At 38.1% G+C, this 13,517-nt stretch overlaps 1 protein-coding gene across 2 annotated transcripts in view; it reads right to left on the bottom strand.

The window, feature by feature from the left end:
• Window positions 1–13,517, bottom strand: part of Mib1 (mindbomb E3 ubiquitin protein ligase 1) — a 113,633-nt gene that overhangs the window by 50,360 nt on the left and 49,756 nt on the right. For both annotated transcript variants that reach the window (XM_027404324.2, XM_027404323.2), the window contains exons 9-10: window positions 12,385–12,518; window positions 5,276–5,383 (exon numbers count right to left, since the gene is read on the bottom strand). In XM_027404324.2, coding sequence (XP_027260125.1) covers window positions 5,276–5,383; window positions 12,385–12,518 — 242 coding nt within the window. The remainder of the gene's footprint in view (window positions 1–5,275; window positions 5,384–12,384; window positions 12,519–13,517) is intronic.

A 13,517-nucleotide genomic window follows, 5' to 3' on the forward strand; every position in this document is an offset into this window, starting at 1 on the left:
AACTGACATGAATAATGACAAATGATAAAACTAGACCAGTTACATTACACCATATTTAAACTGAACCTAAGCCTATTAATACTAGGAGCACTTTATTAAAATTCTATACATAAACATATAAAAAGAAATGAACACTGAACTAGTAAATTCCACACTTCCAAAATTCTAAAACACTTTCAGAGGAATTAAACTGTGCTTGCCATACTGTATATAATATAATAGTCATATTTCTAAAGAGATGAGATTAACTTTTTACATAAAGGTAAGAAACTACAACACTTTGAACCAAGGTAGAATAGATAATGAATATTTTCTCTGAATGTGTCAAATGCAAATAGACTAGACATTGTTAATGTAATTCTTGCCTGTATATAGTTAGTAAAAAATTTTAAACTCTGATATATAACATTAAAGAAAAAACACTTTAAAAAGTTAAAGATTATAGCACATACATCTGACACTACAATTACATCTGATTCTAGGTTTCTTTTCTAAATTGGAAAATCAGTGTACTTGTAAGTTTTCTTGCTTTCTTCTCAATTAGAATTCTGAGTAAACTTACAGCACAGCCTGTCTCTGTGCTGTCCACATAAAGTTCTGTGGAGGGTCCTTAGACTAACCCTAAACCTAACTACCCCCAGTTCCTGCCCTTTCTGTCCTTTCCACCGTCTAAAACCTGTTGGTATTGCAGCTGCCCCTATCTTGCCTAACAAAACTACAGTCATATGTTCAGCAAAATCTGTGCGCCCCCCCCACTTACAAGTATCTTCTTCCTCTCTCAGAACCTGTATGTGTCTATCAGAATCCACAGCTATTATTCTTGAAATGATTTTCCAACCTATTCTCTCTTCACCAACTAACTGGGACCTGACTCATTACCACAGCTCACCCTGCCTCCATTTCATTTTTATGCCAGACAGAGGTCTCTGCAGAGCAGTGTTGCTCTCTCTCACTCTGTGACACAGACTGACTCTTGCCACCCTTCTGCTTGATTTCTGCCTTCATCTCACTATGGCTGGAGAAGACACTGTGCTATTCATACTTTCAATCTACTGAGCATTTGTGACTGCTACAGTTGGGCAATAATTTGCTAGTACAAGTGTTCCTGTGCTGGAAGCCTGGTACCAACCAACTGTAGGAGTACTGACAGGTGGAGAGTATTTAAGAGAGGACTTAGGGAAGGTGATGAGGTCCTGAACAGATGAGACCAGGCAGGTCTTGAAGCAGAGGTAAGAGTCTGGCTCCTGCTTCTCCCTAACTACTGTATTTCATCACTCTCTCTCCTGTCTACCGATGACATTCCAGGTCTTCAACAGTTTCAGTTTTTAAGGGTGAGGGAGTCTCTAACAGCAACTTCAATTACTCTGGGAACAAGTATCTAAAGCTATTTTGATGGTGGTATTTTGGGTCCTGCTTGGTGTTTAAGACAGATTCCTCTATAGTGATTAATCTTGAAACCACTTACCTATTTTTACAGTTTTGTTGTTTTCACTAACAAGATAAACAGAATTGGACAGAAGTAACATCTGTTTTTGTTTGGTTGGGTTTTTTGTTTTGTTTTTTGTTTCTTTGTTTCTCTGTGTTGCCCTGGCTATCCTGGAACACCTATAGACCAAAAGCTGCTGGCCTTGAACTCAGAGATTCACCTGCCTCTGCCTCCTGAATGCTGGGATTAAAGGTGTACACCCCCATCACCTAGCTAATAACATCTGTTTTAGGAAACAAAAAACAAAAACCCTGTACTGTCTACTTCTGTCTGTTAAAAATTTTTAGTTAGAATACATACAATTGATACAAAGTATCATGTTAAAACTGGTCCAATCCTTTAAAATATTATCACAGACAAGGAAACAGAAGCCTGTGTTTTTAAAGAATGAAAACAATTTTACTTGCTACATTGCAATGATACCTGTGAGCTGTAACAGAAGAATTTTACAATCAACTTTCTGCCCAGTATCATTTTAGATGCAAAAATATCATTTAAATTTTGGGTTTATGGGGCAGGGGAGGTGGCTCTATCAGTAAGTAGTTGTCTTACAAACAAACATGAGCATGAGGGAAGGATGGAAGGAGGGAAAATTTGGGGTCTATGATAAAGCTTCATATCGATCCTATTACTTAAACCTCAACTCAAGTAGTCTTCCTAAACATTAGTAAAATCAACCTATGCTTCCTAATAACCTAAGAATGCTTGTATTGCATCTAAAAATAAAGGGCATTCACCCAAACCTCCATATCTTTATACCTTATCAGTGAGGAAAAGGAAAATTCCTGAGTCCCTGAAGAGACCCAAAATTTGCCCCCATGTGGACACATTCAAGTTTTCAAAGGCTTTGATGCCTTAACCTGTACATTTGAGGAAGAAACAGAAAGCAATCCTGGGCTCAGTAAGCCATGCCTAGACAAAGCCAACTTTCCAAAATAGCTTTCTGAGCTTTTCCTAAGTCAAAGAAACAGGAATGAAATGTGATGTGTAGTCTAGCCCCAGCCCAACAGCATCAAATGTGAGTTCTTATGGGAAAGAAGAAAATATCGATGAATTTTGTGTCTATCTTGAGCTATGAGTTATATTTATATTTTAGTTAAATGTGTAAATAGTTTTTCTTCTAACATTTGGGAGACTGGGTTTTGTGTTGTCTTGTTTTGAATAATAAACATCCTTTTATTTGCTAATTACCATTACAAAAACTGACATTAGCAAAAATAAAATTTTCTTGAACTTATGTCAAAGGCAATCACTCTCCAAATGTTAAGTAAAACCAAGTATAGCATCAGTAGCAAAATGCTGAACTTATGTTTTTATCATTTTGATCTTCTGAACAATTTGATGGAGAAAAATTAGGAAAAATACTTTGCTTATCCCCAAGAATGTAAAGATCTAATTATTTAGGTTTAAGAATAAAATCAAACCCTAAACTCTGTCTACAGAGCCTCCTTCCCTCCCTTCCTTCTAAATCAATAGTCTGATAAGAGTCAGGAAAGAAAAAGGCCCCACTAAGTGTCCTGACAAAGTACAGATGGGAAAACACAGACAAGGCTTTACCTGGGAAAACAATGCAATGCCTCTGTGGTCAGCAAGTTCCCCAATCACTTCACTTCCAGACCTGCTAAAGTTGTTTCTGTGCACTTTGCTACAGTCTGAATAAGGGTTCCATCTTATCCTTCTCAGAGATTCCAAAAAATTTATTAAATTTAACCTGACATAGAAACATCACTTTCACACTGCTTTTAGGAATTATATAAATCCGCAATAATTTATAAAGCAAGGAGTACAGCACCAGTCCCCAGATTCTCACTGTCTAGCTAACAGTTACCAAACTAAAGGACTATTTTCAAACATCCGACCTACAGCACACAACTCTAGTGTTAATACTGTAGTCAATTAAGCAAGAGAAAAACTTATGAAAGCAATGTCGATGATATTCCAAACTCCTCAGCTACACCCTATTCTATAGGCCATCTCCCAGGGACACAGCGCTCTAGATACACAAATACAGAATAATCCCATGTTGTCAGTACAGACAGAGGCTTTTATTGTCCTTAATTAAGTAAAAAGAAATGTAGCTTTAGACTCTTGTTTCTTTTGCTCTCTGATTTCAGAAGGGCACTGGTATTTCACTACCTGTTACAAATACGGATTCTGGAGTCACTAAATTTAAAATGAGATATTCAACTCAATTTAATTCCATTCACCTAAATCCAACCAAAACAATAAATAAAACTAATAGCTCTCCATTTATAAAACACTAAAATTAACACATCTTCTTGTACACACAAAAATAGCTTACTATAATATGTTGGTTTTGTGAAACAAAGTCTTTCTATACAACCATGGAGGTCCTCAGACTTACAGCAATTCTCTTGCCTCAGTCTCCCAAGTGTTGAAATTACAGATATGTGCCACCATACCTGCAGCTTTTATACTACTGCAAATGAAAAATCAAGTTATATATTCCATTCATAATAAAACATCACAGTAAAAATTGCTGTCATGTAATTGGCATCTTTTTCAACATTAATCTGAACTTTAAGCACTTGGGTTTGGAGAGACAGCACAGAGGTTAAGAGCATATACTACTTTGCAACATCAAAAATGAACTATTTAGTTGTAAAACACCATTAAGCTCTTTAGATGTCCAATAAGACAAACAATCAGAGGGAAAAAAAGAAAGTAACAAGATCAGGAAGACTTCCTTTTTAAAGATGGAGATGTGGGGGAGACTCTAGCAACTGAAGTATTTAAACTCCTCCCACAGGAAGAGTTTGGAGGGCAAAACTACTACACATCCTGTATGTCTAAACTAATTATGGGATTTTCCTTTGGTTTGTTGTTGTTGATTTGCAATGTTACAGTTAACAAACCAAGCTAACATTCCTACTTCATATACAGAACAGGTGTCAGATAAAACTCCAATGACAGTATTGATTGCCCTTTTGTAATATACACAAAATTAAGCACATGCATTTGCCGTAGATATTCCTTTACACTGTGTAAATATTATGTCACTATGTTTGGTTTAATAAACAAGATGATTGTCCAATAGCTGAACAGAAAGAATATAGTTAGGTAGGAAAGCCAAACTGAGAATGATGGGATGAGGAAGGGCAGAGGCAGAGGGAGCAGGAGATGAGCATGGCATGCCGTGTTAATGAAGGTACAGCCACGTGGCAGAGTGCAAATAAGGAGTATGGGTTAACTTAAAATGTAAGTGCTAGTTAGTATTAAGCTCAAGTTACTCACCAAGCATTTACAATTAATATAAGCCTCAGAATGGTTATTTGAGACTGGGAAGCTGGGACAGGAAACATCAGCTTACTTGAATTTGCAGGGATAAAAATGCACTGTAAACACTTCAAAATAAAATAATAAAGAGGCTAAGCAAATGACAAATACATTGTAAGAAAAAAAGGACCTCTGAGTTTAGATAGGAAAGACCTTGATTCCAAGGATATACATTCCTCTAATACATTTCTAATACGAACTGTGGGTGAACACAGCAGAGCTCAACAGTGTTTCTACCCTAGTCGAAGGAAATGATGTCTAAAATATTGAGGAATCATTAAAATGAGAGAGAGAGAGAGGGAGGGAGGGAGGGAGGGAGGGAGGCAGGGAGGGAGGGAGGGAGGGAAGGAAAGCTTTTAAGCATCGTTTCTCAATTTTTCATTTCAATCTGGACAACACTAGGCGAATACTGAATTTTAAGAATGAAATTCCATCTTACATAGATTTCTAGAAAAAGTTTACTTAAAAGGTTTTCAAGCTTAGTTTACATACCTCTGCCTCTACATCTACATTTTGCTTCAAAAGCAACTTCAAAATATCAACATGTCCATTTTGACTAGCAGCTTGCATTGCTGTGTGGCCAGCACACTGCCCATTTACCTAAAAATGAAAGGAAAAAAGTTAACAAATGACACAAATCAGAAATAGCCAAAATATATATGGATTTTTTTTACACCATGTATAGCATATGATTCTTTGAAATTAATCTGACATTACAAATGTCACAACATTACTGTCATCAACATTATTTAAAGAAACGAAGAAGAATGTGTGTCTATACACACATGCATGTGGAAGCCATATGTCCAGGTAAGGATGTCTTCCTCAATTGCTCACCACCTTATTTTTTTTAGAACAGGGTCTTTTGGGCTGGAGAGATGGCTCAGAGGTTAAGAGCACAGACTGCTCTTCCAGAGGCCCTGAGTTCAATTCCCAGAAACCACATGGTGGCTCACAACCATCCGTAATGAGATGTGGTGCCCTCTTCTGGTGTGCAGATATACATGGAAGCAGAATGTTGTATACATAATAAATAAATAAAGTCTTTAAAAAAAAAATAAGAAGAAGAGGGTCTTTTACTGGCCCTGGAGCTTATTGATTCACCTAGAATATCTAACCAGAAAGCTCCAGGGATCTTCCTTTATCTGCCTCCACAGTACTGTGATTATAGGTATACCACCACACCAGCTTGTTGCTTGTTTAAATGTAGCTACTAGGGATCAAACACAAGTCCACAGGCTTGAACAACATGCACTTTACTGACTCAGCCATCTTCCCAGTCCCTCACCCTTTACTTTTCCATTCTGAAAAGCGTTTACTTAGCTTGAATAAATTAACTGCAAATAAAACATAAGCTATAATATAGCCTCAACAGAAATGGTTAGAATAAACACGACACAGGACTTGACTTGTCTGCATTACTCAGAAAGCATCAGACAGCGTAGAAAACTTAAAAAATCAACTTTTGAAAAGAAAATAATGGCAATTACTGATACAACACAAAAATAAATGTTTATGTAAGTTTCCTGGCATGCATTTTCTGTATGAACTCAAATGACTACGCTTAAATGGACTTTTGAAAGAAGTAAAACAAAAACTGTGCTTTAAATTTTTATTACAAAAATTTAAATGACATTGTTAAAAGTAACTTTAAGATCAGGTAAATTGACTAAATTCTCTAATTAAAAGACAGACTTGGGCTAGAGAGAAGGCTCGGAGATTAAGAGCACTGGCTGCTCTTCCAGAGGCTCTTAGTTCAATTCCCAGCAACCACATGGTGGCTCACAAACATCTATAATGGGATCTGGGGCCGTCTTCTGAGATGCAGGCATAACACTATATACATAATATAGTAAAATCTTCCAAAATTTTGATTAAAAAAAAGACAGACTTGGCCAAGCACACTATAATTTAAAAAAAAAAAAAAGATAAGCCCCAACTATATATTGCTTACAAGAAACAAACTTCATCTCTAATGATACACACAGAGACTCAAAGTATAGGGATGGAATAAGATGATCCATGAAAACGGAAATCTAAGAAAGCAGTAATCACCCTACTTATATCAGATAAAACAGGCTTTAAATCCAAAGTAGTAAAAAAAGGCAAGGAGTTTGAGGCAAGCCTGAGCTACATGACAAGCTGAAGAACAGTGGAGCACATAGTAGGATAACGGTCAAGAAATCCAGGGCTAGAGATTCACCCAAATATTCAATAGATTCAATTTCTATTTTCAGTAGAAAATATTCAATATTATGTCAACTTGACACACGCTAAAGTCATCTGAGAAAAGGGAACCTCAATTAAGAAAATGCTTCCATAAAATGGGGCTGTAGGCAAGTCATTTTCTGAATTAGCGATTTATTAAGAGACAGACCAGCCCACTGTGGGTGGTGCTATCCCTGGGCTGGTGGCCCTGGGTTCCAATAACAAAGCAGGCTGAGCAAACTATGGGGAGCAAATCAGTAAGCAGCACTCCTCCACAGCTTTTTCATCTGCTCCTGCCTCCAGGTCCCTGCCCTTCTTGAGTTCCTGTCCTGACTTCCATGGATGATGAACAGTGATAGGAAAAAGTAAGTCAATCCTTTCCTCCCCAGCTTTGCTTTTTGGTCATGGTATTTCACTGCAGCAATAGAGACTTTAAGTCAGACAAACAGTAAGAGCGGGGGTTTAACATTTCACTTTCAGCAGCAGACAAAAAGATCATCCACACAAAAATCAAAGGAAAAGCAGATAAACCACATCTTAAACTACAGAGAAACTAAAAGAAATCTATACAGCATTTCATTCAAACATTGCAGAATAACCATCTTTCTTAACACTCTCTTGGATACATTATGATAGGCCACAACAAAACTTTCAACAAAACCTTTAGAATTAATCAATTTGAGCTGGGTTTTTTCTGCCCACAGTACATGAAGAAAAAAAAAAAAGTAGGTTTGGAAACTAAACAATGTAGACATCAATAATTAATACATAAATACTGGATCAAGTTAAAACAAGGAAATTTCAAAGCTCTTGAAACAAAAATGTAAATACAACCAAAATCTGTAGACTAGGACAAGCCCACTATAACAAGTCTGTAACAATCACCTACATGAAAAAGGCAGAAACCCGGGGTGTAAACTCTGGCAGAGCACTTGCCCAGCACATGTAAGACTCTGAACCTGCCCCCGCCCCCGCCCCCCCACAAAAAAAAAAAAAAGACCCAGCAGCAAAAGCCAAACGTGGTGGTTCACATCTGTAACCCTCGTGTTCAGGAAGTAGAGACAAGAGAAATACAAATTTGAGGCCTGCCTGGGCTATACAGAGTTCAGAGCTAGCCAGCCAGAGCTACAAAATAAGATTCTGCCTCAAGAAGCCAAGAGATACCACCAATCCTAGATGGTAAGACCCTACTGTTGAAGACACCACACACTCTGGCTGCAAGACACATAAAAATCAACCTCAAACAGACTAGGTGACACTCCCTACAATCTAGCTCACATTGTGCCAAAAGGTGCTCTGTAGGCTGCTGGAGAGAAAAGTCTCCAATGGCCTTAACCAACAACTGACCCTGAGTGCTACAAGACTGACCCGCCTGGAAAGGTGCATTTTGCTTTCAATGTTGTAAACTTTGCTGTAAGAGTGCTTTTGTCCTAGTCCAGAGTTTGTTTATGCTATAATTACATTTTTATTTCAAGAGCCTTTAAGTTTGCTTTACTTTTCCTTGATCCATTATTTATGTGTAAATTGTTGATTTCTACATTATATAATTTCCAAACCAACTTCCTTCCTTCCTTTTCTGTAATAGTGCAGGCACAGTAGCGCTACAACACTAACCTACCTGGTGCAATAGTGGCATTACAGTTATGAGAGTAACCAACTGCTTTCTAATTGGATATACGGCCTGCTATAAGAGAAGGATTTCATGCCTGGCACTGTAAAAATAATCTGTGCCTGGATCATAGGCCTAAGGAGGAACTGCTGTGAAATATTACTTCAACTGGGTAAAGGCATGTTTTTGTTTCTGCTGCTTTTGTTAACAGTGCAAAGATGTCTTACATTTGTTTGATTGAATAAAATTAACTTGGGGTCAGGAAGCTGAGTCAGCAACTAACTGATAGAAGTTGTAAGAAGGAACCATGTGTAGCAAGGGTTCTTCAGTGAGGGCTGAGCAGAAGGATGCCCCCTTTTTCCTGGTGACACGAACAAAGAGAAAAGGTTAACTACTTGCTATTCAGCCTCTCTGAGCTAGAAGTACTTCACCTCAACCTTTAAATTGAGTTCTATAGAATGATACAGATTTAAAGTTTCCTTTAGCACTCAGCCTGTGCCTGAGGGAACAGAATTTTGTCTGGCTGAAGCCATGCCACTGCTAGTACCTGCAAAGTTGCAATTGCTGGTTGGAAAAGCAGTTGCTTAAGGTGAAGCCACTGTGCGAAGTGCAAAACAACAGGGAACCTACTACTGTTCTGCTTAAAGGTCTTGCTATCAAACTGTCCTTTAAGTTCTAATGTTTATACACATAATATGTGCTGCCCTCAAGTTTGGTCAGAGAAGCTTATTATTTCATTGGATAATGGTTAATGTAGAGATTCACAACTGGTCAAAGTTCTGAATATAAGTAACAGTGAATACGCAGCTGCAGATAGGTCATCCCTCAATCCAACACTCAAGGAATATCAAGGAAGAGGGGGTGGAGCCAGAGAATGGGGAAGGCAGCTGTGAAATGCTGGATTCTGGATAAGACATAGCTGCTGCACATAGCAACCTGCAGCAGCTATAGTTAGCACAAGATCAAAAAGTCAAGATTCCAGCATGGATGGAAAGGGGCAGGGCCCCACCCCTAGAGGAGTTGGTAGGCAATTGATAGCTGCTAAGGCAGAAAGTCACTGTTTAACATGACCACTGGTAGGTTGCCACCACACCCATGTCATGCACATGTATGGGCAGAACTACTTGACTTCAAAGTTATTAATAACATTTTCTTTTTTAAAGAAGGCATGAAGTTGAGAGATGGTGTTGAGGGTAGTGGGAAGAGTTGAAAGAAGGTAATGATAAAAATATATTGCATAAATGTATACAGTTTCTACAAGTAAATAAAAAACTATTTTAAAAGACCCCAGGGTCTGAAGATACAGTTTAATACTACAGCACATGCCTGGCATGTATGTGTAAGGCCCTGCATCCAAATCCTCACAACCATGAACAAAGATTCAAATCAACAGCTGTGTTACTTGTTAAGACTTTTCCTGCTGAATACTTGAGAATAACAACTTAAGGAAGGTATGATTCTTTAATATACATTTCTGGGGAGGGCTTATAGTTTCAGACCATCATGGAGAAGAGAGTGTGAGGGGGCAGAACAACTCATGTCACAATATCTGAGGTGGGGTGGGGAGAGAATGCCTATACCGGGCTAGCTGCCCCACTTCTATTTCACAGGGACCTCCAGTCTATCGGAGTGTGCTGCCCACACTCAAGGACAGCTCTTTCCTGTCCACCCTCACCTTATTTTTTGCTGGAAACACACACACACACACACACACACACACACACACACACACACACACACACACACGCACGCACACACACACGCACACACACAGAGTTACTTTACCAATCTTCTAGGTGCACTTCAATTCAATTAAGTCAATAATCCAGCTATCTTTGTGCTCTAAGGAAGTACAAAAATACAAACACACCAAATCCACAATCTGTAGAAGGAACAAAATCATGAAGAACACAGTGTGTGCTCGCAAGGCCAAGGGTTTGAACACTAGAACCACCAAAGTAGAGGATAAGAACAGAAATAAATAAAACTGAAAAGGAAATCAAGAAAACAAAGACCTGTTCTTTGACAAAATAAAAAAAAATAAACAAATCCTTAGCTTGATTAAAGAAAAGGGGGAATGCTCAAATAAAATTGGAGATGAAAAAGCAAATATTACAACCAACAGCATGGAAAATCAAAGGATCATTGAGATAGTTATAAACAGCATGTGTCCACAAAGAACAAATTCATGGATACATATATCCTATCAACCCTGAATCTTCACAAAATGGAAAACTTGGCTAGAAAGTAACACAAGAAGGAATCAGTAGCAGCCTCCCAAAGACTTGCTTCCTTCAACTGCACCTCTCAGAACTAATGAAGTTAGTTCTCTTCAATTATTATCCCAAACTACCAGGCAAGCATTATCTTGGTACAAAAACCAGACAAAGACACACACAAAACAAGAGGTAAATATCTTTGATGAACACAGGTATAAAAACCCTTCACAAGATTATTGTCACAATCATGTGTAGTTCCTGCAAAAAATAAAAAAGTGCTTCATCATCTGCAATCAATAACCATGATTACATCCCTCAACAAATGAAGGACAGAGAAACAACATGAACATCGCAATGAATGCAGAAAAAGTACTCAATAAATCCAGTATCTCTTCATGTGGAAAACTGAACAAACTGAATACAGCTGGGACACACTTCAATAAAGGTAATATACAGTAAAAAGCAGTTAACACGATAAATAAGGGAAGCTTGCAGATTTGGAGCAAGGCAAGGATGGACACTTTGATATGTATTTATTCAACCTGGCACAGGTAGTTACAGAGCAATCAAACAAGAAAAAACAAAGGGCATCTAACCTGGAAAAGGAGGTCAAACTGTCACTGTCTGCAGGTGACATGATTTCTATACAGAAAACCAGAAAGCCAGACAAGGGGCACATGCCAGTTCCCCCAGCAGCCTAGTGACAGAAGACCACCCAGGGCTACACAGCAAGATCCTGTCTGAAACCCCAAGGGAGGGAGAAGGAAAGGAAGTTAAGTGCAAGGGGGAAAAGAAGGGAAAGATGGAAGGGTAGAGGGCCAGCCCTAAGGAATCCACCAAAACACTACCTGAGTTAAAAAAAGTCATCAACAAATTACAAGACATGAGCATTAGCAGCAATGGCCTATCTCAGTAGCTAGCCATGTGAAGTAGGAAACTTTAATCCCAGTTACAACTAGTACCCAAAAGTAACTAAGAATAAATTTGACCAGAGGTCAAAGATTTCTACAATGAAACACTAAACTGCTGAGGAAAGCAAACTGAAGAGCACACATAAATACAAAAAGACATGCAAAGTTCATATAAGAATATTAAAAACATCCAAAGTGCCCAAAGCAAGCTACAATGTATCCCAGGGACTATTCCTGACAGAACCAAAAACTTTAAAAAAAAAAGTCTAAAAGCTATCTGTAAACACCACATACACACCCACACATCTTGAGCAGGAAGAATATAGCAGAGAGAATTACAGTACTCTGACTTCAAGATGTACTTAAAACTATAATAATTAAAACAGCCAGACACTGACAAAGAAACAGATTAAAAAAAAAAAAAAACCAACCCCTTTGATACTGGAAGCTGAGGATACATAGGTACTGGAGAAAAACAGTATTTTCAATAACCAGTACTGAAAATACTATATATCCACATGAAGAATAAAAATAGGTTCATGGTCTTTATCAACTGAAATAGCCAATTCTAAAAGGTTTGCAGACTTTAACCTTTGTTAAGTTATTAAACTACTATTTTTGCATAGCCCTCAAAGTTGTTTTTTAAATGCTCACATCCACATCTGGCCTTTTCAGCAAATCTTCCACTTTAGCCACGTCCCCATTGGCAGCAGCCTTAACCAGCTCTTCATTGAGGTCACCAGATTCTTGGGTTTCAAATAATTTCTTCAGAAGCTGTGAGAGTCTTTCTGCAAAGCACAAAACAAACTGCTAATACAGGAACAGATGCTCTCCATGGGCCTAAATGCTTTTCCTGTTTTACTACTTCTACTCTATACAGACAACAACGCATGCAAGTAATAAGCCTTAATACCAAGCTACACTAAATTCAACCCAAAATTCTAAAATCATGTATTTCAAGTTGTAAATGCAGAAAAAATAAAGAGTGACAGACATTTATAAAATAATTTCAGATTTAAAGTCATACTAATGACACTGTAAACAAACATACTATCATGGGGATCCCACAATGATACAAATGTCTTTTAGGTCTTAATTCTACAGCACAGACCATACAACACTATAGACCATAGAATACTATGGACTGTATAAAACTCCAAAGGGCAACAGTTACAACTCAGAAACAATGTAACTTCTATAGTATCTTTGTTGTAGACTATTATTTTAAGGTGTGTTGCTTTTGTTTCTGCTCTGGAACATTTGTATAATGATGTGATCAGGAGGCTGGCTCAGTAACTAGCTGACAGGAAGCTGTAGGGAGGAGCCAGGTGGAGGAAAGCTTATAAGGAGGGGTGAGAAAAAGGCATGGGAAGGCTTGAAGAGGTGAGCTTGGTGAGCTACTTTCTATTTAACCTCTCTGGGAGGCAGGATTCTACCTCAACATTTGAATCTTGAGTTCTTTAGTGGGACAGAGATTTAAATAAGTTTTATTAGTAGCTTTTACAGAGTCAGTGCCTAAGGGAACAGAATTCCCTCAGGCTTCAGCTCTTGTGGCCTAGCCGCTGCTGGAAGCAGGGGAGTAGCAGTTGCTGAATAGGAGAGCCACAGCTTAAAAGGCAACAATCAAAAATGAAAAACAACAATTGGGCAACCAATGTGGGCTTGGATATCCATCTAGAGCATGAGAAAGCTTAAAAAAAAAAAAAAAAAAAAAAAGATTACCATCCTGGCCAGACAGTTTCTGCCAATCACTGAGCTCTTGAGCACCTAGTACATTAAGCAGGAAC

Source organism: Cricetulus griseus, chromosome 2 (genome assembly GCF_003668045.3).
Source record: "Cricetulus griseus strain 17A/GY chromosome 2, alternate assembly CriGri-PICRH-1.0, whole genome shotgun sequence".
NCBI classification, from domain to species: domain Eukaryota; kingdom Metazoa; phylum Chordata; class Mammalia; order Rodentia; family Cricetidae; genus Cricetulus; species Cricetulus griseus.